General features: G+C 34.8%; 1 protein-coding gene across 3 annotated transcripts in view; it reads right to left on the bottom strand.

The window, feature by feature from the left end:
- LOC125675118 (suppressor of lurcher protein 1-like) overlaps nucleotides 1–24698 on the bottom strand; it is a 111103-nt gene that overhangs the window by 26789 nt on the left and 59616 nt on the right. For 2 of the 3 annotated variants that reach the window (XM_056159089.1, XM_056159090.1), the window contains 4 exons: nucleotides 17382–17571; nucleotides 14289–14506; nucleotides 10862–11084; nucleotides 6940–7139 (listed from right to left, as the gene is read on the bottom strand). In XM_056159089.1, the coding sequence (XP_056015064.1) occupies nucleotides 6940–7139; nucleotides 10862–11084; nucleotides 14289–14506; nucleotides 17382–17571 (831 nt within the window). Of the gene's footprint in view, nucleotides 1–6939; nucleotides 7140–10861; nucleotides 11085–14288; nucleotides 14507–17381; nucleotides 17572–18050; nucleotides 18099–24698 lie in introns of all 3 variants that reach the window. The other variant, XM_056159088.1, reaches the window with a different exon arrangement.

Here is a 24698-nt window from a genome sequence, read left to right as displayed (position 1 = left end):
AACTTTAAATTTTAATTTTTTTTGGCTCAAAAGTTGGAGGAGGCAGCTGCCTCCTCCGCCTCCATGTAATTTACGGCCCTGAGTGTTTTGCGATGAAACTGTCACTACCAGTTTTAACGACTTAGGTTTGTCGCTGCCGGGATTCGAACCCCGACCTTCCGCATGCGGGGCGAACGCTCTACCTTAGGCAAGAGAAAGAAGAAGAAAAAAGTGGAAGAATAACAAGAATTTATCAAAAACGATAACTTCGTTCTTGGGACTTAGTAGAACACACATTAAAGCCCCATAACAGAATAAAGCATAAAGTGAAAATTGAAAGTGAAAATATTTCATTTAGTGTGTCACCTTTTTTGTCTATTAGATCAATTGTTCAAAGTGCTAATCACACAGAAAAAAATTTATAGCCAAGAACTAATAAAAAATACGACATAATCCTTCATTAGGAGGAGACACAACTGGTGAATGCATGTGCATGTACGTGTGTATCGGGAGCCTTGCATTTGAAACCAAAGCAGCGGTACCTCGCCAGGACAGTGATTGCAGAAATCCACCGTGAAAATCAGACTAAAACAAGCTGATGCGATAGCCACATTTCGTTAGTCAGACTAAAACAAGCTGATGCGATAGCCACATTTTGTTAATCAGACTAGAACAAGCTGACGCGATAGCCACATTTCGTTAGTCAGACTAGAACGAGCTGATGCGATAGCCACATTTCGTTAGTCAGACTAGAACAAGCTGACGCAATATCCATGTTTCGTTAGTCAGACTAAAACAAGCTGACGCAATAGCCACATTTCGTAAGTCAGACTAGAACAATCTGACGCGATAGCCACATTTCGTTAGTCAGACTAGAACAAGCTGACGCGATAGCCACATTTCGTTAGTCAGACTAAAACAAGCTGATGCGATAGCCACATTTCGTTAGTCAGACTAGAACAAGCTGATGCGATAGCCACATTTCGTTAGTCAGACTAAAACAAGCTGTTGCGATAGACATATTTCGTTAGTCAGACTAAAACAAGCTGACGCAATAGCCACATTTCGTAAGTCAGACTAGAACAAGCTGACGCGATAGCCACATTTCGTTAGTCAGACTAAAACAAGCTGACGCGATAGCTACATTTCGTTAGTATGAAAAGGTGAAGATAACGCACAGTGATCAATGTTATAAGTTAACTTTTATAAGGAATACAAAATTAAGAGTCCTCTGGACAAATATCATGGATCAACGAATTGTGGAGTTTTTATACTATTACTTGTGAATGATATAAACTACATTTCAATGGAAACGGAATAGTTAAAATTCCTATTTGCTATTGAAAGCAAATATCGATCAATTGGAGTAACATTGATCCAATATGACAGTTTATATGCAGAAAGTTATCGTAGGAGATTTTAAAAAAAATAGCTCCTTCTTTCTACAATAAATAGAGATATTATTCTACAAATCATATCCCGTCAAGTCTAATGTTTAAGACTGGAGGAGTAATCTCTCTTGCTTCAATACATCACCGATGTAAGCATTCGTTATGAGCGTATAAGGTACAGCTATAACATGGTATCAGAATTCTAATTACCCAGAAAAACGTTAATCAATACCAAAGCTCAGTCCTCACAAAGTCAGAAAAGCGTTAATCAATACCAAAGTTCAATCCTCACAAAGTTGTCCAATCTTTTAAGGTGGGAGACTGGGATCAGAAATGTTCACACTATCTCAAGGCGTCGATATAAAGACGACTAGGACGTTTACATTGGTGTGCTCAGTTACAACAAGGGCAAGCTGACAATAGAGAGAGAGGTGGATGTAGAATGTGTGTCAGCTACCCTTAGGAATACAACCATTATTCAAACACTATGACCAGAGAAACTCTACAGAGGTCCCTGAGACAGGTCCTGTGTATATCAAAACTATAAAAAAGCACAGACAGGTATATTTCTACCATGTTCTGTCTGAATCACCTCTGTCTGTGTGTATTTCTTTGAGTGCCACAGGATATAGCAATTAACACCTTGGTAGACCCTGGTCACTCCAGGTAAATAACATCTGTTTAGATTAGGCTCCGCCTACATTTTCAACAACCGTACGGTCATGAGATGGGTCTTTAAATAAAGAATCCATACACAATATCAGACAGTCCTACCTTAGATAAAGAAATCCATACACAATATCAGACAGTCCTACCTTAAATAAAGAATCCATACACAATATCAGACAGTTCTACCTTAGATAAAGAATCCATACACAATATCAGACAGTCCTACCTTAAATAAAGAATCCATACACAATATCAGACAGTTCTACCTTAAATAAAGAATTCATACACAATATCAGACAGTCCTACCTTAAATAAAGAATCCATACACAATATCAGACAGTCCTACCTTAAATAAAGAATCCATACACAATATCAGACAGTCCTACCTTAAATAAAGAATCCATACACAAAAACAGACAGTCCTACCTTAAATAAAGAATCCATACACAATATCAGACAGTCCTACTTTAAATAAAGAATCCATACACAATATCAGACAGTCCTACCTTAAATAAAGAATCCATACACAATATCAGACAGTCCTACCTTAAATAAAGAATCCATACACAATATCAGACAGTCATATCATAAATAAAGAATCCATACACAATATCAGACAGTCCTACCTTAAATAAAGAATCCATACACAATATCAGACAGTTCTACCTTAAATAAAGAATCCATACACAATATCAGACAGTCCTACCTTAAATAAAGAATCCATACACAGTATCAGACAGTCCTACCTTAAATAAAGAATCCATACACAGTATCAGACAGTCCTACCTTAAATAAAGAATCCATACACAAAAACAGACAGTCCTACCTTAAATAAAGAATCCATACACAATATCAGACAGTCTTACCTTAAATAAAGAATCCATACACAATATCAGACAGTCCTACCTTAAATAAAGAATCCATACACAATATCAGACAGTCCTACCTTAAATAAAGAATCCATACACAATATCAGACAGTCCTACCTTAAATAAAGAATCCATACACAGTATCAGACAGTCCTATCTTAAATAAAGAATCCATACACAATATCAGACAGTCCTACCTTAAATAAAGAATCCATACACAATATCAGACAGTCCTACCTTAAATAAAGAATCCATACACAATATCAGACAGTCCTACCTTAAATAAAGAATCCATACACAATAACAGACAGTCCTACCTTAAATAAAGAATCCATACACAATATCAGACAGTCCTACCTTAAATAGTTGAGGGGACGTTTCTTGATAGGTTACATTTTGTTATAAGTAGGTCAAACTCCAAGGTCAGTGTCACGAGATTGGAAATCTAGATATCAAAACGTTATTGTCACAGGAGATATATACATGTGATATAAAAGCCCTATAACTCATTCTTCAAAATTTAAGAATTTAAAGTTTTGAAAGCCGGGTCTAACTTTAAGATAAAAATCACAAGACCGGGAATCATATATAAAATATAACGCCTTTTGATAAGGAATCTTTACGTAAATAATGAAAGCCCTGCCTTAGATAGTTCAGGAGATGTTGTTAAAGGTTAAGTCCTCTTTAAAGTGGGTCAAACACCATGGTCAAGGTCATAAGGTTAAAAATATAGGTACCAAAGGAAAGGTCATATCACCAGCAACATACACATGAAACATGAAAGCCCGATCACTTACCACTAAAGCCCGATCACTTACCACTAAAGCCCGATCACTTACCACTAAAGCCCGATCACTTCCCATAAAGCCCGATCACTTACCACTAAAGCCCGATCACTTACCACTAAAGCCCGATCACTTACCACTAAGTTGGTATAAATTTCGGGGAATGTCCATCAATTAAACTTGGCAAAGTTTCGGGAAATATGACGTTCTACATTTTCAAGCCCCAATCTTCAGTCGAACGAAGAGGCAGAAAGTGCTGTAAAATAGAGAACCTCTAGCGGCAGGGAGATATATTTACAGCACTGATGTCATACCATGCGACACAGGGACCGTATGCGTGAGGCATGATCGCAGATTAAGAGCTAGTAATCAGTGTTGAAGGAAGACGATTCAGTGAAAATTCAAACCGATAAAGAAAAACAAAACACAGGAGACGATAGGAACTGTATAAGAAGCGAATTCATTAGAAAAACAAAACACAGGAGACGATAGGAACTGTATAAGAAACGAATTCATTAGAAAAACAAAACACGGGAGACGATAGGAACTGTATAAAAAACGAATTCATTAGAAAAACAAAACACGGGAGACGATAGGAACTGTATAAGAAACGAATTCATTAGAAAAAAAAAACACGGGAGACGATAGGAACTGTATAAGAAACGAATTCATTAGAAAAACAAAACACGGGAGACGATAGGAACTATATGAGAAACAAATCCGTCAGAACCACGCAATCGCAATATTAGAAGACAGCATGTGTTTAGCTGAACAGCATACTGATTCATCCAAACCGCGATACAGGGTACAAGAACCACAGGTGAAGCCGATAAACCGCAACCACCACCACAACAAGCTAGTTAACCACAACCGATAAACCACAACCACCACCACAGTAAGCTAGTTAACCATAACCGATATACCACAACCACCACCACAACAAGCTAGTTAACCACAACCGATAAACCGCAACCAGCACCACAACAAGCTAGTTAACCATAACCGATAAACTGCAACCACCACCACCACCACAATAAGCTAGTTAACCACAACCGATAAAATGCAACTCCCACTAGAACAAGCTAGTTAACCACAACCGATAAACTGCAACCACCAGCACAATAAGCTAGTTAACCATAACCGATAAACCGTAACCACCACAACAACAAGCTAATTAACCACAACCGATAAACTGCAACCACCATCACAACAAACTAGTTAACCATAACCGATAAACCGCAACCACCACCACAACAAGTTAGTTAACCATAACCGATATACTACAACCACCACCACAACAAGCTAGTTAACCATAACCGATGTACTGCAACCACCATCACAACAAGCTAGTTAACCACAACCGATAAACCGCAACCAGCACCACAACAAGCTAGTTAACCATAACCGATAAACCGCAACCACCACCACAACAAGCAAGCTAACCACAACCGATAAACTGCAACCACCATCACAACAAGCTAGTTAACCACAACCGATAAACCACAACCACCACAACAACAAGCTAGTTAACCACAACCGATAAACCGCAATCACCACCACCACAAGCTAGTTAACCATAACCGATAAACTGCAACCACCACCACAACAAGCTAGTTAACCATAACCGATAAACCACAACCACCACCACAACAAGCTAATTAACCACAACCGATAAAATGCAACCACCACCACAACAAGCTAGTTAACCATAACTGATAAACCGCAACCACCACAACAACAAGCTAGTTAACCACAACCGATAAACCGCAATCACTACCACCACAAGCTAGTTAACCACAACCGATAAGCTGCAACCACCACCACAACAAGCTAGTTAACCACAACCGATAAACCGCAATCACTACCACCACAAGCTAGTTAACCACAACCGATAAGCTGCAACCACCACCACAACAAGCTAGTTAACCACAACCGATAAACCGCAATCACTACCACCACAAGCTAGTTAACCACAACCGATAATCTGCAACCACCACCACAACAAGCTAGTTAACCACAACTGATAAACTGCAACCACCACAACAACAAGCTAGTTAACCACAACTTTAAACCACAACCACCACAATAAGCTAGTTGACCACAACCGATAAACCGCAATCACCACCACCACAAGGTAGTTAACCACAACCAATAAACCGCAACCACCACCACCACAACAAGCTAGTTAACCACAACCGATAAGCTGCAACCACCATCACAACAAGTTAGTTAACCACAACCGATGTACCGCAACCACCACCACCACAATAAGCTAGTTAACCACAACCGATGAATCACAACCACCACCACAAGCTATTTAACCACAACCACCTGAGTTGTAACCGCCAAACAACCACATGGCAATGTCAAACAATTGATATCAGTAACCTAGTCAGTTTCCAAAAATCATTATTGTAAAACTGACTGGATAAATAAATATTGTATTCCTCGTCGAATGTTTGTTTTGAGAAATCACTTCTTAAGTAATGCAGTTTCAAGAGACAATTTTAAGAAATTCAGATTGACTCGTCGTTATGCTAGACTATCTAAGTACTGTCTTGAGGCTTCAGTCATGTTGACATGCAAGTGCTGGTTAGTAATATATTCTGAATGGCTAACTGACTACGACCAATGTGACTAAGAGCAATAAGTGCTTTACAACTAAGAGCAATAACTCGCATAGAGAATGCTTTACAACTAAGAGCAATAACTCGGTTAGAGAGTGTTTTACGACTACTAGCAATAATTCGCTTAGAGAGTGCATCAAACAAACCCTTCACGTATACCTGATTGCTTTGCTGAAAAGAGTTTTCAAAATTCATTTGTTTTAGATGTTATAAGAAGAAAAAATCCGTGAATTATAAAACAGTGTAATACATATAACATTCAATTGGATTTAATTCTGGGCTACATTCTAACGGACGACATCGTATTCTGTTCTACCATTCCATGACAGATTCGATGTATGATATAGTATGAAATTAGCTGAATCCAAACTACGCTATCAAAGTACGATAAATGATCCTAATACGTTTTTTAAAAATGTGTGAATTTGTATTACGTGAGATCACTGCTGTTTTCGTAATAATGTCAATTTTTGTTAACTTTTCGTAAAACAATGATTTTCACCACGAGGTACTTGAATTTCAATCTTCATGGAATTTCTTCCAAATATTGTTCTCTTATATTTCCATAGGTTGATGCCTCGGCAGAATCGTTTCATCTACAAACAACATGGGCACTCACCAATGGTTTCAATGGACAGATACTCATAAGAAGCGGCGAACCCTTTCCTGTTGGAATTGGACTTGGAGTGGAAGTACACACTGAGATATTGACTGTGGGATTTTATCGGAGGAACGCTCTTGTTGCCACATAAAAAGGCTATCCTCTCTGTTTTATTAACGCCATCATAGATTTCTATGTAGTCTTCGTCTTTACTGCAGCTTCAAATAGATGGAATGAAATCATATTATCCATAGTCAGAATATGACATTGTCCATAGTCAGAATGTAACATTATTCATAATCAGTATGTGACATAATCTGTATGCAACATTATCCATAGTCAGAATGTGACATTATCCATATTCAGAATGTGACATTATCTGTTGTCAAAATGTGGCATTATCTATTGTCAGAATGTGATATTATCTATAGTCAGAATGTGACATTATCTATAGACAGAATGTGATATTATCTATAGTCAGAATGTGACATTATCTATTGTCAGAATGTGACATTATCCATAGACAGAATGTGACATTATCCATAGACAGAATGTGACATTATCTATAGACAGAATGTGACATTATCCATAGACAGAATGTGACATTATCTATAGTCAGAATGTGACATTATCCATAGACAGAATGAGATATTATCTATTGTCAAAATGTGATATTATCCATAGTCAGAATGTGACATTATACAATCATGGCTGTTTTTGAGGTCAATACAATGATTTAGACACCTGAGGAGTACAATATTGAGAGAGCCCAAAGGGTGGGGTGAATATTGTACTTCGAAGGTGGCTAAATCATCGTATTGACCTAAAAAACAGCAATAATTGTTTTACTATATGATTAAATGATTAACAAACAAACCTCATCATTTTTCTAGTGTTTATATACGTCTGAAGAAATCTTAACCGAACCCAGTGAGAAACACGGAATTTCATTGGATGCCAAAAATAGGTATAATCGATCGCGTCAAATTGGAAGTTTCCGAAAAAATAATTCCTTATGTTCACCTGGAATGTCACGTGCAGGTAAACATAACGTAGTATGCTTTCTACATTGTTGGATCTCAGCCAATTAGAGAGCTAGGAATTATTCAATCATATAATAATATCCATTCTCAGAATGTAACATTATCCATAGACAGAATGTGACATTATCCATAGACAGAATGTGACATTATCTATAGACAGAATGTGACATTATCTATTGTCAGAATGTAACGTTATCCATAGACAAAATGTGACATTATCCATAGACAGAATGTGACATTATCTATTGTCAGAATGTGACATTATCTATAGACAGAATGTGACATTATCCATAGACAAAATGTGATATTATCCATAGACAGAATGTGACATTATCTATTGTCAGAATGTGACATTATCCATAGACAAAATGTGATATTATCCATAGTCAGAATGTGACATTATCCATAGACAGAATGTGACATTATCTATTGTCAGAATGTGACATTATCCATAGACAAAATGTGACATTATTCATAGACAGAATGTGACATTATCCATAGTCAGAATGTGACATTATCTATTGTCAGAATGTGCCATAATCCATAGACAGAATGTGACATTATTCATAGACAGAATGTGACATTATCCATAGACAGAATGTGACATTATCTATAGACAGAATGTGACATTATCCATAGACAGAATGTGACATTATCCATAGACAGAATGTGACATTATCCATAGACAGAATGTGATATTATCCATAGTCAGTATGTGATATTATCCATAGTCAGAATATGACTTTAGAACTTGATTTATATACCACGTACTGTTTGTTCGTGGAATTTTGAAATTTACATTTACTATGACGTCAACTTTTATTTCATGTAACCACTAAAGCATGAATTACTGTGACACATTTTTTACAACATCAAATGATGTAATATCGAAAATAATGTATGTATTCAGATATCTCGGTATTTACAAGTCAAAAGTGTAATTTACAGTGTAGCAATGAAGTTGTTTTATTCATGGGGACTACAAAAAGTACGTAAATGGGAGAATTTGAATGATCGGCGTATGCGCAAAAATTGCCCATAATTTCTATGTCTTCCATAATAAAAAAGGCATCTTAGACAATTTAAAGTATTTATATTACATGTAAGTCATTTTTCAATATACGTTAAAAATTATATTTGAAGCGCTCATCCAATTCTTTGACTGAGAACTAAGACTCGTTGAAACAGCAATACATGTAAACGTATAGGTTCACCATATATATGTATATATACTGACAAATGATTGGTAAATGTAAATATTTGCATTTGAAATATTCAATAATTTCCACGAGGTATGGACATGATTTGAGCTGAATATTTTCCAAATTTTATTTCTTCATTTTTAATGTGTAGAATGCTTAACTAAGGCATTTCTAACAGTCAACCAAAACTTGAATGTCAGTTGACAAGCTACACGGGAGATACAGAGCTCACAATTCATCCCGTGGGGATCCGGGTAAGAATAGGTCCTCAGTAACCCCTTGCTTGTCGTAAGAGGCGGCTAAATGGGGCGGTCCTTCAGATGAGACCGCAAAAAGCGAGGTCCCGTGTCACAGCAGGTGTGGCACGATAAAGATACCTCCCTGCTCAATGGCCATAAGCGCCGAGCATAGGCCTTAATTTTGCAGCCCTTCACGGACAGTGGTGACGTCTCCATATGAGTGAAATATTCTCGAAACAATATATAATCAATCAATCACAATTGTTTTGTTTTTATGTAAACAAGGCTCTTGTCATGTTTTTGTTTACATAGGTTAAATATACTAGTAAAAGTTTCGTTTAAAGCAATTTCAGGCTTTCAAGTGACATTTTGCAAAAAAAATAAGGGCCATTTTCAGGGCAAAATTATCAAAAAATAAGGGCCCTTTTTAAGGATTTTTAAGGACTTTTTAGACAAAAATAAGGGTTAAATTTACAAATCAATAGGAAAGAAAAAATGTTTTACTCACCATTTGCAAGAGCAATAATACAAAAACTAATTACCCACTCAGAAGATCATACCAGTGGTCATCAACAGCCATATTCGGCATTCAGCACAAACCATGATATAATGCAGGTGGACTCCCATGGCTCACAATCAATGCTGAATATAGCTGATAACCATCAAGATGTCTTCTGAGATGTACATTTAATCACCATATTCATTTTCTGAAAGTATACTAAGACTAAATTTAATAAATTCCAACACTTAATTTATGTCAAATCTATTCAAACTTCAAAATGTGAAAATGTAGGAATTTCAACCAAAAAAAAATAAAAAAAAAAATTAGAGCTTTTTTAGGATTCTAAAGCTCAATTAAGGAAAATAAGGGCTGTTGTAGAAAAATAAGGAAAATAAGGACCCGCTTGAAAGCCTGCATTCTTTTTTTTTTTCATTTCAACAAGTTAATTCTGAATACAGTTAAATAGTTTCTAGCGTTTGACACATCTCATTTTGTTTTAAACATGCTATTTTCTATTAAGCAATCTATATGTAAACAACAACATGGTATGGGCCCTGTTTACATAACAAAGAATTGTGATTGCTGTATCCCACTTGTAGCTCAACAATTGATATTCAAATTTTGGTTGACCCTTAAAAATACTTTAGTTAATCATTGTAAACTATGAAAATAGAATTTGAATTTTCTTTTAGCTTAAATCGTGTCTATGCCTAACATCACAGATAATATGAACACCTTATATTTTCCTGTTGTTTGTAGGTTTGTGCGGACTAAAGGATCGGATTTACCACTGAATATTAGCATGGTCTTAATGTGACAATCCTATTTCAAAGTCGCCGTGAGTGCGATAAAAAATGTTTAAAAAAGATTTACCATTATTTTCACGTATTTGACAGTTCTGTTTAGCATGCACCTGTAAACAATTTATCAAAAGCGAAACAGATACTTACTTACCTTGAGGTGTTTCCGGTCAACTGCAGAACGAGGAAGACCAATTGGATTATCTCCCCTGGACGTGCAATGAATTGATAACTACAGGAAATCCGGGAGGGGTAGTTCTGGGGGTATCGAGGGGAGAAGAACCTCCCTTTACTGGGGCTGTTGTTATGGTGTCGGTCTATGTAGGAGCAGGAATTATTATCCCGGGATACTTGTCTCATTGTAGTCTGGAACTCTCCTGTTTCATAAAATCAAAAAAAGTAAAACTTAATTTTTGCCAAAAAGTGACGAAACGAATAAAATTACTTTTGTTTCAATCTGGTGTCTAAAACATTTTGTATCAGACATAAAATATATCTACCAACATAATCTTCTACGACGCTCAGTATCAGCGATTTTGAAGAGAATAAACAAGTTCATATAGAGATGAATGTATTTTAAGATATTCATCGCATCGATGATAAATTCATATTCATTAAGTACTTCGTTACTAGCTTGAAAATACGGATGTTTATTTAATTGCTGGGATAAAATTTAGAAATTCATTTCAAAATTAAGGATTATCTCCCTCATGGATAGCTCTTATCCTTGGACGAATTTGGCTCCAGTTTTTTTTTTTTTTTTTTTTTTTTTTGGCACTCTAGATTTCCTTTTAGCTCTTACAGGTTCATAGCGATTTCGATTTTCCAAAATTTCGGCTTGAGCATCACTGAAGAGACATTATTTGTCGAAATGCGCATCTGGTGTATCAAAATTGGTACCGTATAAGTTCTATATTACGACCCTTGGGTCGAGGCCTCTGCTGGTGAACTGTTAGTCCCCGAGGGTCTCTACAACCCACTAGCTAAGTACTTCGTTACTAGCTTGAAAATACGGATGTTTATTTAATTGCTGGGATAAAATTTAGAAATTCATTTCAAAATTAAGGATTATCTCCCTCATGCAAAGCTATTATCCTTGGACGATTTTGGCTCCAGTTTTTTGGCACACTAGTTTTCCTTTTAGCTCTTACAAGTTTATAGCGATTTCAAATTTCCAAAATTTCGGATTGAGCATCACTGAAGAGACATTATTTGTCGAAATGCGCATCTGGTGCATCAAAATTGGTACCGTATAAATTTTACATTCATTCTATTTTATATGAATAGCGACAGGAGGCCAATAATTGTCTGTCATATATCAGCGGTGTATTTAAATATCTGTAATTCTATCAGGCCTTTCTGTCTTACATCATTATCATAGTAACATATAACACTGCCAGAATCTTTTCAAATTGAAAAACGATGAATTACGACTATCTTAACAATTTTCATCATCTGAACAGGCCTACATTTTGTTTTAATTTTCCATGCATTATTCGTTTTATATTTTTATCAAGCACACCTCGCCATTCAGTGGAGTCCTGGTTTGAATCCTTGACCGCGACATTTCCAAATCGGTAAAAACGAGTGATATATGCACGTTTAACATGTGTTAAACAAACAAAATAAATAAATAATTAAGACTGACATTTCACCTTTGATTGAGTGAGTTGTTTTTGAAGGGGTGAATAACTAAGTTTAACCTAACATATACAGTATCTTAAGGATTCTACTGAAACATAAACCATTCTCACAAGAAACCAAATATAATCAATAACAGATTATCCAAGTTCTAAACGAAAATAAGATTTACCTAACACTAGCACAGTTTATCAATCTGTAGGAGCAATTTAGATTCTGTTATCAACATTGTAATCCACCAATCAGATTTAAGATAACAACGAAAAGACATACTGTTTGACCTCACACTTGGTTTATATCGGAATAAAAGTCAGGCCCAGTATTAATAAAATTGCAGCAATCCGACAACAATGGAACGGCGTCTTTTCCAAACTTACTGAAGTCTATGAAGGAGCATTGTCGCAAGCCACGGTTTTGAGTCCACTCACGCTCCCTCATGATGATGGAGAGAATCGAATAGAAGCACCCGTGGGTAACGGACGATGATGAAGGAGAACCTTTATAAATGTTATTGATGACAAACTTACTGGGTTCTATAAAGGAGAGCCTTTATAAATGTTATTGATGACAAACTTACTGGGTTCTATAAAGGAGAGCCTTTATAAATGTTATTGATGACAAACTTACTGGGTTCTATAAAGGAGAGCCTTTATAAATGTTATTGATGACAAACTTACTGGGTTCTATGAAGGAGAGCCTTTATAAATGTTATTGATGACAAACTTACTGGGTTCTATGAAGGAGAGCCTTTATAAATGTTATTGATGACAAACTTACTGGGTTCTATAAAGGAGAGCCTTTATAAATGTTATTGATGACAAACTTACTGGGTTCTATAAAGGAGAGCCTTTATAAATGTTATTGATGACAAACTTACTGGGTTCTATGAAGGAGAGCCTTTATAAATGTTATTGATGACAAACTTACTGGGTTCTATGAAGGAGAGCCTTTATAAATGTTATTGATGACAAACTTACTGGGTTCTATAAAGGAGAGCCTTTATAAATGTTATTGATGACAAACTTACTGGGTTCTATAAAGGAGAGCCTTTATAAATGTTATTGATGACAAACTTACTGGGTTCTATAAAGGAGAGCCTTTATAAATGTTATTGATGACAAACTTACTGGGTTCTATAAAGGAGAGCCTTTATAAATGTTATTGATGACAAACTTACTGGGTTCTATGAAGGAGAGCCTTTATAAATGTTATTGATGACAAACTTACTGGGTTCTATGAAGGAGAGCCTTTATAAATGTTATTGATGACAAACTTACTGGGTTCTATAAAGGAGAGCCTTTATAAATGTTATTGATGACAAACTTACTGGGTTCTATAAAGGAGAGCCTTTATAAATGTTATTGATGACAAACTTACTGGGTTCTATAAAGGAGAGCCTTTATAAATGTTATTGATGACAAACTTACTGGGTTCTATGAAGGAGAGCCTTTATAAATGTTATTGATGACAAACTTACTGGGTTCTATGAAGGAGAGCCTTTATAAATGTTATTGATGACAAACTTACTGGGTTCTATGGAGGAGAGCCTTTATAAATGTTATTGATGACAAACTTACTGGGTTCTATGAAGGAGAGCCTTTATAAATGTTATTGATGACAAACTTACTGGGTTCTATGAAGGAGAGCCTTTATAAATGTTATTGATGACAAACTTACTGGGTTCTATGAAGGAGAGCCTTTATAAATGTTATTGATGACAAACTTACTGGGTTCTATGAAGGAGAGCCTTTATAAATGTTATTGATGACAAACTTACTGGGTTCTATGAAGGAGAACCTTTATAAATGTTATTGATGACAAACTTACTGGGTTCTATGAAGGAGAGCCTTTATAAATGTTATTGATGACAAACTTACTGGATTCTATGAGGGAGAACTTTCCGGTGAACCCTTTATAAATGTCATTGATGATACACTTACTAGAGTCTATGAAGGAGAACTTTCCGGTGAACCCTTTATACGTGTTATTGATGACCTTGTCCCCCTCTGTATGAAACTCCATGTGTATACTTCTACCTCGTGAGTAGAATGTTTTCTGAGGAAGGTCGGCGTTGTTTCCACACAATTCATATTCATGGACGCTGCCCTCGTTCACCTCTGCCCGCTCGTTCAGGTATAATTTCAGAAAATCAAGACACCTGAACAACAAGAGTAACACTTCTAAGATACCATCCAAACTATAAAACCAAGTGAATCATTCATAATATCTCAGATCAATTTGAATTTCACAGAAATCGTAAGGGTAGCGTAAGACCGACTTACAAATCGGCTATATATGAATGAAAATTCAAAATATACAATATAAATTGCAGTACCCAGCTATCGTCGAAAACCACGCTTACTGCATTCGAAACTCTCGTACTTCTGGACTCAGTAAGCGTGGCAAGCGAAGACGGCACCCATGCAGCCAGAAACTGTTATTTTTGGCTTGCAGACATATTACACTGATCATTGCACAAATTTCTCCAAGAAATGAATCATTTGCATGTTATACTGGGGGATCACTCATTTACGGGAATTAATGTTCGCGGAGAACATACATGTAACTTTACCGTATCTCCATTTTATATGGATATACGTTTTTCACTTGTTAACACCAAGTAAGGCTCTTCATCAACGGTATACATATCCACAAAAATTAACGTGAATGATAAAAAAACCACCCGTTCCATCTAAAACAAAGCCGGACTCATTTAAGAGAGCATACAAAAACGTGGAATTCAAGACAATTACGTACGTATATAATGCCAAAATATTATGTGGGATGGGTGTGTAAGACAACGATTAACAACCTGTTAAAAATTGCTGAATCTTTTGTTCATATTTTCATTGCAAATAAAACAGACAAAGTAGCAAACGTAAGCTACTATGTATGTTAAACCTTTTCTTTTTCTTAACTTTTAATTCTCGTGAACACTTTAGCACGGGAAGTTGTTTTCTTTTTAATAATTCTCGTAAATCTTTTTGTGCTAGAATTAGTTTTCTATTTCACAACTTCCTTAAAACTTTTAGCGCAGGTTATTTTTCTTTATCACAGTAGCGCAGGAAGTTGTATTTTCCATGCTTTGTATAAACCCTTCAGCAAAGGGCGTTGTTTTCCTTTTTACAGTTTCCGTAAAGCCCTTTAGCACAGGGTGTTGTTTTCCTTTTTACAGTGTCCGTAAAGCCCTTCAGCACAGGATGTTGTTTTCCTTTTTACAGTGTCCGTAAAGCCCTTCAGCACAGGGTGTTGTTTTCCTTTTTACAGTGTCCGTAAAACCCTTCAGCACAGGGAGGTTTTTCTTTATTATACAATGACACTGGCGCAGGAAGTTGTCGTCTTGTTATGCTTTCTGTAAACCTTTCAGTAAGTAAGTTAATTTTCTTTTCAAAGTCTCATAAGACATTTATCTCAGGAAGTCATTTTCTTTTTCACACTTCCGGTACACTCTTCAACTCTAGAAGTTATTTTCTTTTTCACAATTCCTGTAAACTCTTTATATAAACTCAATATGTTGTTTTATTTTCACCGTACACCCATCAGCAAACAGTAAAAAAAAAATGCTTTTTTCACGGTACATGAAATTACAATTCAAAAATACTCGTAAGTGCAATTCGTTCATCAAAGAAAGAGTTTCCTACCAATTTTAGAATATCTGCTTATACACCTAGGGCCATGTAGGGAAGCTACGTTAAAAAGATTTCATGATGCTATATCTTATTTTTACAGCGAAGGGGAATCCTGAACTAAATAAAATGGGATAACATTCCTTGCTATTGAGCTACATGTGTTAAGGTTGATTGATCCAACCTATCAAACATATATATTTTAAGTGGGGCTTTCACTTTTTTGATATAGATATTCTATATAGCAAGCCGTTGTTTTGTGAGGTGACCATGATATTTGACCTACTTTAAAAAAAAAACCCACACACTAAAATGGGCCTATCAAATATTTTCAAAAGTGTTCAAGGTACATGTAGGGCTTTCATTTGTTATATATATATATATATATATTCTTTATGATAAGATGACCTTGTGATACATGTGACCTTCACCTATTTTCTTTAAAACATGACGTAATCAATATCTCCTAAACTATTTAAGGAAAAGCTTTTTACATATTTTCATAATAGATTTTAATGGCAAGACCTTGATCTACTTCAGTGTTTAACCTTGTGACCTTGACCTGGAAGTTTGACTTGCTTTTAATAAAAATCCGATCTATTCAATATCTCCTCAACTATCTAAGATAGAGATTTCATATTTTGTTCATATATTTCTTATGGCAATGTTTTTGGTATCATTCCATGATCTATGACCTTGTTACTTTGGTCTTATCCAGAACAGCAAAATCATGTTAGTCATATTTGTGTAAAGGAATATCTGTGTTATGTGAAATCATTTTCAGTGATGGTGTGATCCTTTGGGTGATAGGTTGGCGCCACACAAGGGAATCATAATTTTTCATATGAATAAAGATTGATAAAAAAAATGTTTTTAAAATCACAACAGCTGAACAATGGCAGCGCCAAGATGATTCAAGTGAGCGATATGGACCATGGACTTCTTGTTATTATACCCTGTGAATAATAATATATATCTATCATGCACAAAATTTAATTGAATAAAGATTTTGCGAAAAATTATGACGTCACATGAAGTTGGAGAAACCTTAGTTGATTTAAAGTCCAGGAGAATGTACAGCAATCTAATTAAGATAATTGATGCGTGTTCCGTGCTTCGCTTCTAGTATCATGTTAGTGGTGAAGTACGCAGTGTACAAAGTCGGACACATGATTTTAGCATGCCCTTATCATGTACATAATTGTGTCGATTTCACCGGACCCTTTCTTCTGTGAAGATAATGTTTAAAACGTAGATCTTTGTTAAATATTTTATTCAAGCAACGAACATTTGATAACTTTTAGATGAATATAAACAAACGAGAGAGAAAAACCACTCTTATACTGTAAAAGCTGTATGACTGCCGCTAAACAATTGATATAAATTGTAGTCCCAGTCATCACTTACTTGTTGTTAACTTTTGGGAAGAGATTGAAATCAATGAAGGTGATCTCCACCGTCTCGTTCACATCTCCAATGAACGAGAAGAGTATACAAAAGACGCCCCGGGGGTAGTGGGGGGCCGTGGTGTAGTTAGGGGAGTGAAAATTACGGGCACCTGGTTGTCCCGTGCTCTGGTATACCACACACTCACACCCTGAAAACACAAATCATCCAATCAGAATAAAGGATTGAGTTGATTCAAAATGAGAATTCTGCATCGAGTTACTTGTCAAATGAGAAGTTTTACGAAATTATTCTGGTCTATTTTTTAAAAAATATTAACATAATAATGTGTATTCTTTATTATAGAATTATTCTCGCCATAAATGTACAGATTTGGAATTATTTGATGACATACAAACCTGAGTTGAGTAAGTAGAAGAAAAACAAAACGAATCACAAGTCAGTATAAAATTAAGAATAGAAAAAACACAAAACGATCTACGAGTCAGTATAAAATCAAGGAATACCATTTTCCGAATCTTAAAATGAAAATAACTTTCACTTTTACACACATGTGATTATTTATTTCGTTACCTTTATCTCATTACAATATATATGTATATAACCGGCATTATCACACAGTTTACAGTTTCTCCAGATTTAATGAATAGATCTAATAATTAGCGTTACCTTTGCGATTTGCACGTTCGTCGTACGAGAGGCAAACCCTATCGGCATCTGATGAAATTGTAAGCAAGCGATGCAGAAAAGATGTAAGTGTTAATGAATCAATCACTGTTTGCATTGTCTTTTACGATTTGTTTTATATAACTCCGCGCATAGTACAAATTTTCTCATTCAATACATTTAATCCAGTAAATTGATAAATCAATGATTCAACATTTAATAAAAATAGTACATCTCATCTGGAATATAAAGTAAATTCAACTTGTTGCTCAGAAATGCATATAAGATGATAACTTGATTGGTTCATTTGAATTCATCAACAATTTTTACATCGTATTGATTAAGATGCTGTTAACGTAGTTCCACACTCCTGTGACGGCATAGGGTTTTGCAAATTCAATGATTCAATGACAGGAACATAAATTTTGTTGGAATCTTTTTCAATAGTCATTGTAAAAAATCTTGTTAGCCATAAAATATTTCAAAAGTCTTAGTTATATTTGAATAGTCAATGATATGTTTCAAAATATTGAATCTAAGGACAATAACTCTGTTTTCATTAAATTATTTATCAAGTCCATAATGTGATAGATTTCCTTTATTTTTGACAAACATTTTACCAATGTGATAAGGAATCATTATCTGTGTCTTTTCATGAAATTACATAAAAATTTAATCCCGAGTGATTTTAAATAGCGCAGCTGTATGGTGCCAGACTTCAGTTTTTTTTATGGGGTATACATAATCTGGAAGCTATAGATTTGAAATTATTAAGGAAAGGTATGGATTTTTTCCCATAAATAACTGTAACAGATGTAACTTTACTAATATAAACAGAAAAAATAATATGTAAACCATGCTAAAAAGAAAATGCGTCCACATTTGTTTGTTTTTTAACATTTTGGAGAATAACGCTAATTCAATAATTTTGCACATATTGTTCTAAAACTTGATGAACATATTGAAAATGACATGTGTTTTAGTAATTGAAATGTTTCTCGATAAATAAATGCAATTCAAAAAATATTTTGTTGTGTTTATATTAAAATAACAACAAATAACTGTTTCCAATGAATTTCATAAAAATCTACATCGGGGTACATGACTTTAGTGGTGTATGTAATGAAAATTAATATGGAAATATATAACTATTTTGCCTTTTTTCATTACTCTGAATGGTAATTTATTGATTCAAAAAAAAAAAAAATGCTACCTAAATCCCAAAAATTCAGGACTAAGGACCCACCTTAAGTCTGGCCAACAATATTACGTTCTCAGAACGACGTCACAATATGTTTGGCTTCTCCGTTTCCATATTGTTCCTACGAAAATATCGCTCCGCGTCAAAGAGAATTCATATTTTCTTTTAAGTTTGATAATCAAACTACATTGTGTATCAAAACCGCTTTTTCTAGATTGATCTAATTTACTAGTACATTTTAATTTCCGCTCATTTTGTATGACTTAAATTATGTACAGACAGATTACGCTCGTTTATAAATCTCTTCACAGTCTATAAAATTAATCTCTTCACAGTTTATAAACCTCTTCACAGTCTATAAAATTTTAAATCTCTTCACAATTTATAAACCTCTTCACAGTCTATAAAATTAATCTCTTCACAATTTATAAACCTCTTCACAGTCTATAAATCTCTTCACAGTCTATAAATCTCTTCACTGTTTATAAACCTCTTCACAGTTTATAAATCTCTTCACAGTTTATAAACCTCTGAGTAGCAATTATTTTCAGTTAAAAGGAGGTAATCTACATCGTCACAACGACTGACGTCCTTTAAAACATGGAGGAAAAAATCAATATGAGCAATAGTTGACTTTTCCTTTTCAATTTTAATACCTAGCCGAGTAGCTCAGTAGGTTAGCATAGTGACTGCTAAAAAGAGAAGGAAAAAAGCACACTGATTACTAAACTGCAGGCCGCAGGTTCAAGTCCAGCAGGGGTTTTAAATGTTTTTTTCAGATTACGTTATACTAAAACTGCATTTTTTGACAAAATAAAGTAGATTTGAAAAATTTCAACTTCAAACTATTGTTGTTCATATCCTCCACTTTTCATCTACGTCAAATTTCTCTGGTGTAGCATACCTCCTTAAGCTTCTTTACACTGTAGTGTTATTGTTGAAAATTTTACATTGAGTTGTCTTTCTTTGAGGGAACATTTTTCCACCAAACAAGTCCGTACATGAATCTTGTAGGAGGGTGGGGGGTGGGGGTGCTTATGATATTTATTGTTCTTAGATGAAATTGTGGATCTGTTTAAGACTATAATCGCTCAATCATTTATAAAGGAAAAACAAATTCTAAGGTGGCAGACCTAAATATAGACGAGGACATTTTTGTCTCTCTACAACCATGAATGAGTCAACTTCTATTTCTACACTACATAATTTAAAATATTACCTTTTAAGGTCAAATTATAACTTTTATCATGTTTACATTTCTGCATGGTTTTGGCGTATTATTTCTTTTCTGAACAGACACATATTTCATCTGACTGTAAAAATACCAACACTCATGGTTTTCATTCCACTCCTACAAAGTAATACATCTAAGAAATGAATTTCATTTCTTGAAATACATAAGGGTATGGACTGTGACGTTTTACGCCGGGTTACTTTATGAAGCGCTTCATGAAAAGTACACCGCGTGAAGCTCTGCAGTTCATTCTCTCATGTATTTCCAACACTGTTTATTTGTTTACATTTACATGTATATTCTACAATAACGTACTATCATTACTGTTTGATTAACCAGCCGTTTAGATAGATGTACTATATTTATTAAGATCCATACGTGTATCGTTCACCTCTGCAGAGCAGGAGGAAATGATATCAAAGGCCAAAACATTGGACATGTAAATATTTGCAATTGTTGGTTAAAGCTTTAAAAAACATCCTAAAGGAATTTATGCGCAGATGATTTGTACTAAAGCCTATCTATTTGATAATGATTAAAGCAGATGTTGCTTCAGAATAGCTTTAAAAACAAAAGACATTTTTCAATGAAATATATATAAGTGTAATACATGAAAATTTACTTACAATATTGTATTTATAACACTATGTTGTGCAGAATGAAGGCAAATGGTAAAAATGGTGATGTTTAAACACCCTCTCAGTACGATCAACATGGGATAAAATCATTATTACGGTTAATGTAAGTGAATTGTTTAAGGAGGTATGCTGCACCAGAGAAATTTGATATGGATTAAAAGTGGAGGATATGTAAAACAAATTTTGAAATTGAAACTTTCAAATTTGCTTTATCTAGTTAAAAATGCAGATTTACTAGAAAGCAATCTGCAAAAATTTTAAAACGCCTGCTGGACTCGAACCCGCGATCTACAGTGCAGTAGCCGACGTGCTAACCTACTGATCTACTCAGCTAGGCGATGAATTTTTAAATGAATAGGCAAACATTTTTTGCTGATATTCATATTTTCATCGATGTTTTAAAAGGAAGTCAACCATTATGACGATGTAGAGTACCCCCTTAAGAGAATTATGACGTGCTAATTCAATTTTCATTTGTTATGAGAGAGAGAGAGAGAGAGAGAGAGAGAGAGAGAGAGAGAGAGAGAGAGTGTGTGTGTGTGTGTATGTGTGTGTATAGGGTATGTTCACTCCTCCTCGACACCTGATCCCACCTCTGGTGTGTTCAGGGGTCCGTATTTGCCCTACTACTATTCTGTATTTTCTATAGGAGTTATGAGATTGATCATTGTTCTTTGTCTTCACATGTTAGTAGGTCTGTTGTTGAGTTATGATATTGATCACGGTTCGCTATCTTCACATGTTAGTAGGTCTGTTGTTGAGTTATGAGATTGATCACTGTTCTTTGTCTTCACATGTTAGTAGGTCTGTTGTTGAGTTATGATATTGATCACGGTTCGCTATCTTCACATGTTAGTAGGTCTGTTGTTGAGTTATGAGATTGATCACTGTTCTTTGTCTTCACATGTTAGTAGGTCTGTTGTTGAGTTATGAGATTGATCACTGTTCTATATCTTCACACGTTAGTAGGTCTGTTGTTGAGTTATGAGATTGATCACTGTTCTTTGTCTTCACATGTTAGTAGGTCTGTTGTTGAGTTATGAGATTGATCACGGTTCGCTATCTTCACATGTTAGTAGGTCTGTTATTGAGTTATGAGATCGATCACTGTTCTTTGTCTTCACATTTTTGTAGGTCAGTTGTTACATACAAAACATCACTTCTCAAACCAAACCGTCACGGACATTTATTATGTCTAGATTTGGTTTACTATACACGTGACTTAACAGCTAACAGTAGAGAACTACTACTCTGATTGATCACAGGGAAAACCCTGGTACCTTACTTTACTATTTCATTGACAATTTGGAGACGATAGGTGTTTGTGTCTATAGCAAACACCTTGATACTTTAATCTGTTATTAGTACAGTAAAACATTGATACCACCTGTAAGTACAATAAGATAGAATGATACCTAGATCGATTTCCTTAGAATGACATGGGTACAACAATAAAAACTATAACAATGGTTTGTTACCGACACTTACTAACGCCCACTCCAACCCCCACCCCGAAAAAAAATCTTTAACAAAGCTGATGAAAATGAAAACTAAATTTATGTTTTTATAAGTGAAATGAATACAATGCACCATTTGAAATATGATTTATTCTCAAGATTCTTCAATTAAGGAAATTAGCTCCTGAGCTTTTGAGCATAACTGCGCAGGATGCTACAATTAAGACTTAGTATTTACTGGTTCATTACTGATCTCATTGGTGCAAACATATTACACACCTATTACGGATCCCTATCCAGTTTAAAAAAATGTGTCAGTTTGAATTTTGAAAGGGTTTTGCAGGGATCTAAATCTGTGCGATATTACAGATTCTGTTTCATCCAATATATCTTCTATTTTTATACTCTATACGTGTATTTGAGTTTTATAATTTATGATACAAGTAGCTGAGACTTGGAACGAGTTAAAATGTTGTAATTCATTGATTTGGTTGATTTTTTTCCCCCCAAATAGAACACTGATTCTTAAAAAAGTTCAAACTGTTTTACTTGAACTTTTGTATAAAAATCCAGTATTTTCGCCAATAATTAAAAAATTTGGTCTCTAACCCCCACTTATTTAAAAAGTTTCATTTTAAATGTAGAGACAAGACATTGAAATTTATGTGATTTTTTTTTAAAACTGACATTACTCCTAATATGTCCTTTTAAACTCTCAAATTTGATATAATGAATTTTTTCGGATATCAATGCAGAAAGGTCATTTAAACTTTTTTTTTATCTGTAGTGTTAGAAGACATGCTTATGTATCTGTTTTACGTAATGATTGATTTGTGTTGCTTATGTTGTGTTGACACCAACAGACAAATCAAGTTTAATTGAATAATTTTTTTGTGCAAAAAGGTCATATTTAGACCACTGTAGCTCAATAACAAGAGTTGTAATCCCAATTTTCTTTTTAATTTCCTAATTCTCCTTCCATGTAGAAATAATAATAATCTTATACAATTTGATATATTGTGTATACAAATGTACATGTACTAGATGTATTCCGATGAGTTGTAAAACTCAAGGACAATAAAGAATTGAATTGAATAATAATTGTACATGTATAGAGCTATCTAGAGAGTGGTAACTATATTTCAACGTTTGAACATCATAGAAAGGTTTTACAAGTTCCTTAAAAATATTAGTATATGGATTGTATATTTGTACTTATCAAAACCACATTAAACCAAAAACATACATTAACCCAGGCACCCATTGTACCAAGTGTCCTTAAGGTGGACGCTACACGGTAGATATATGACACTGACGACTGGCTCCAACATTTACATGCACGCATTCTAGATAAATGTGAAATTACGTAATTCTGGCATTGAAAGAGTCGGAGAAAGAAAATTTAAAACTGCAACTTTTGTCATCGATACTGCTTTCTAATATAATAACACAACATTGGTGATATATTATTCAATTTCCGGGGAAATTGTCTTAAATGTCAATTCTTAAGGCAGTCGTGTGCCTAGTAATTATGGGCGTCAAGCGTAAAGCAAAGGGTTAAGTCGATCAATTAGCAATGCTGTCTCCAAGTTCAAGCATTTCCTATCTCTTTGAATTAAGTAAGTTCCACTTTGAAATAGTCAAAAGCTAAAATCAAAATGATATTGCCTTAAACACGAGTCCTTTTGCTGAAATAGGACATTAGCAGTGTGTGATGTTTTATGGTTTCCTGGAAAACTGTCAAAGATGTAAGAAGTTTACCAAGTCATTAGAAAAAGAGAAATGGACCACACGAGTTCATCCAAATCAGAATAACCTATTTTCAACGATTAAGAAGAAATATAGAAGCTTATGTAATTTGTTGGTATGATTGGTTGTAGCAATGGAAGTGTAGATAGGAGAAATTTGCATAAAGGATTCGTCGATAATGTAAGTTACCCAAATGCTTCCATTTAAATTTTTTTTGTTACCTCATTTTGCTATGATATAAACAATAAAGACACGGATTCTTGATTTTCTATTTTGTATTAGAGTAGACACTTTTTACGTCACGTTGATTGTTGTTTGCGCGTTCCATTGCGTTCATCCAGGAATGATGGCGATGGCGAACAAAAATTCACA

The sequence above is a fragment of the Ostrea edulis genome, chromosome 3 (genome assembly GCF_947568905.1).
Source record: "Ostrea edulis chromosome 3, xbOstEdul1.1, whole genome shotgun sequence".
Classification (NCBI taxonomy): domain Eukaryota; kingdom Metazoa; phylum Mollusca; class Bivalvia; order Ostreida; family Ostreidae; genus Ostrea; species Ostrea edulis.
This window is presented reverse-complemented; position numbering and strand designations above follow the sequence as displayed.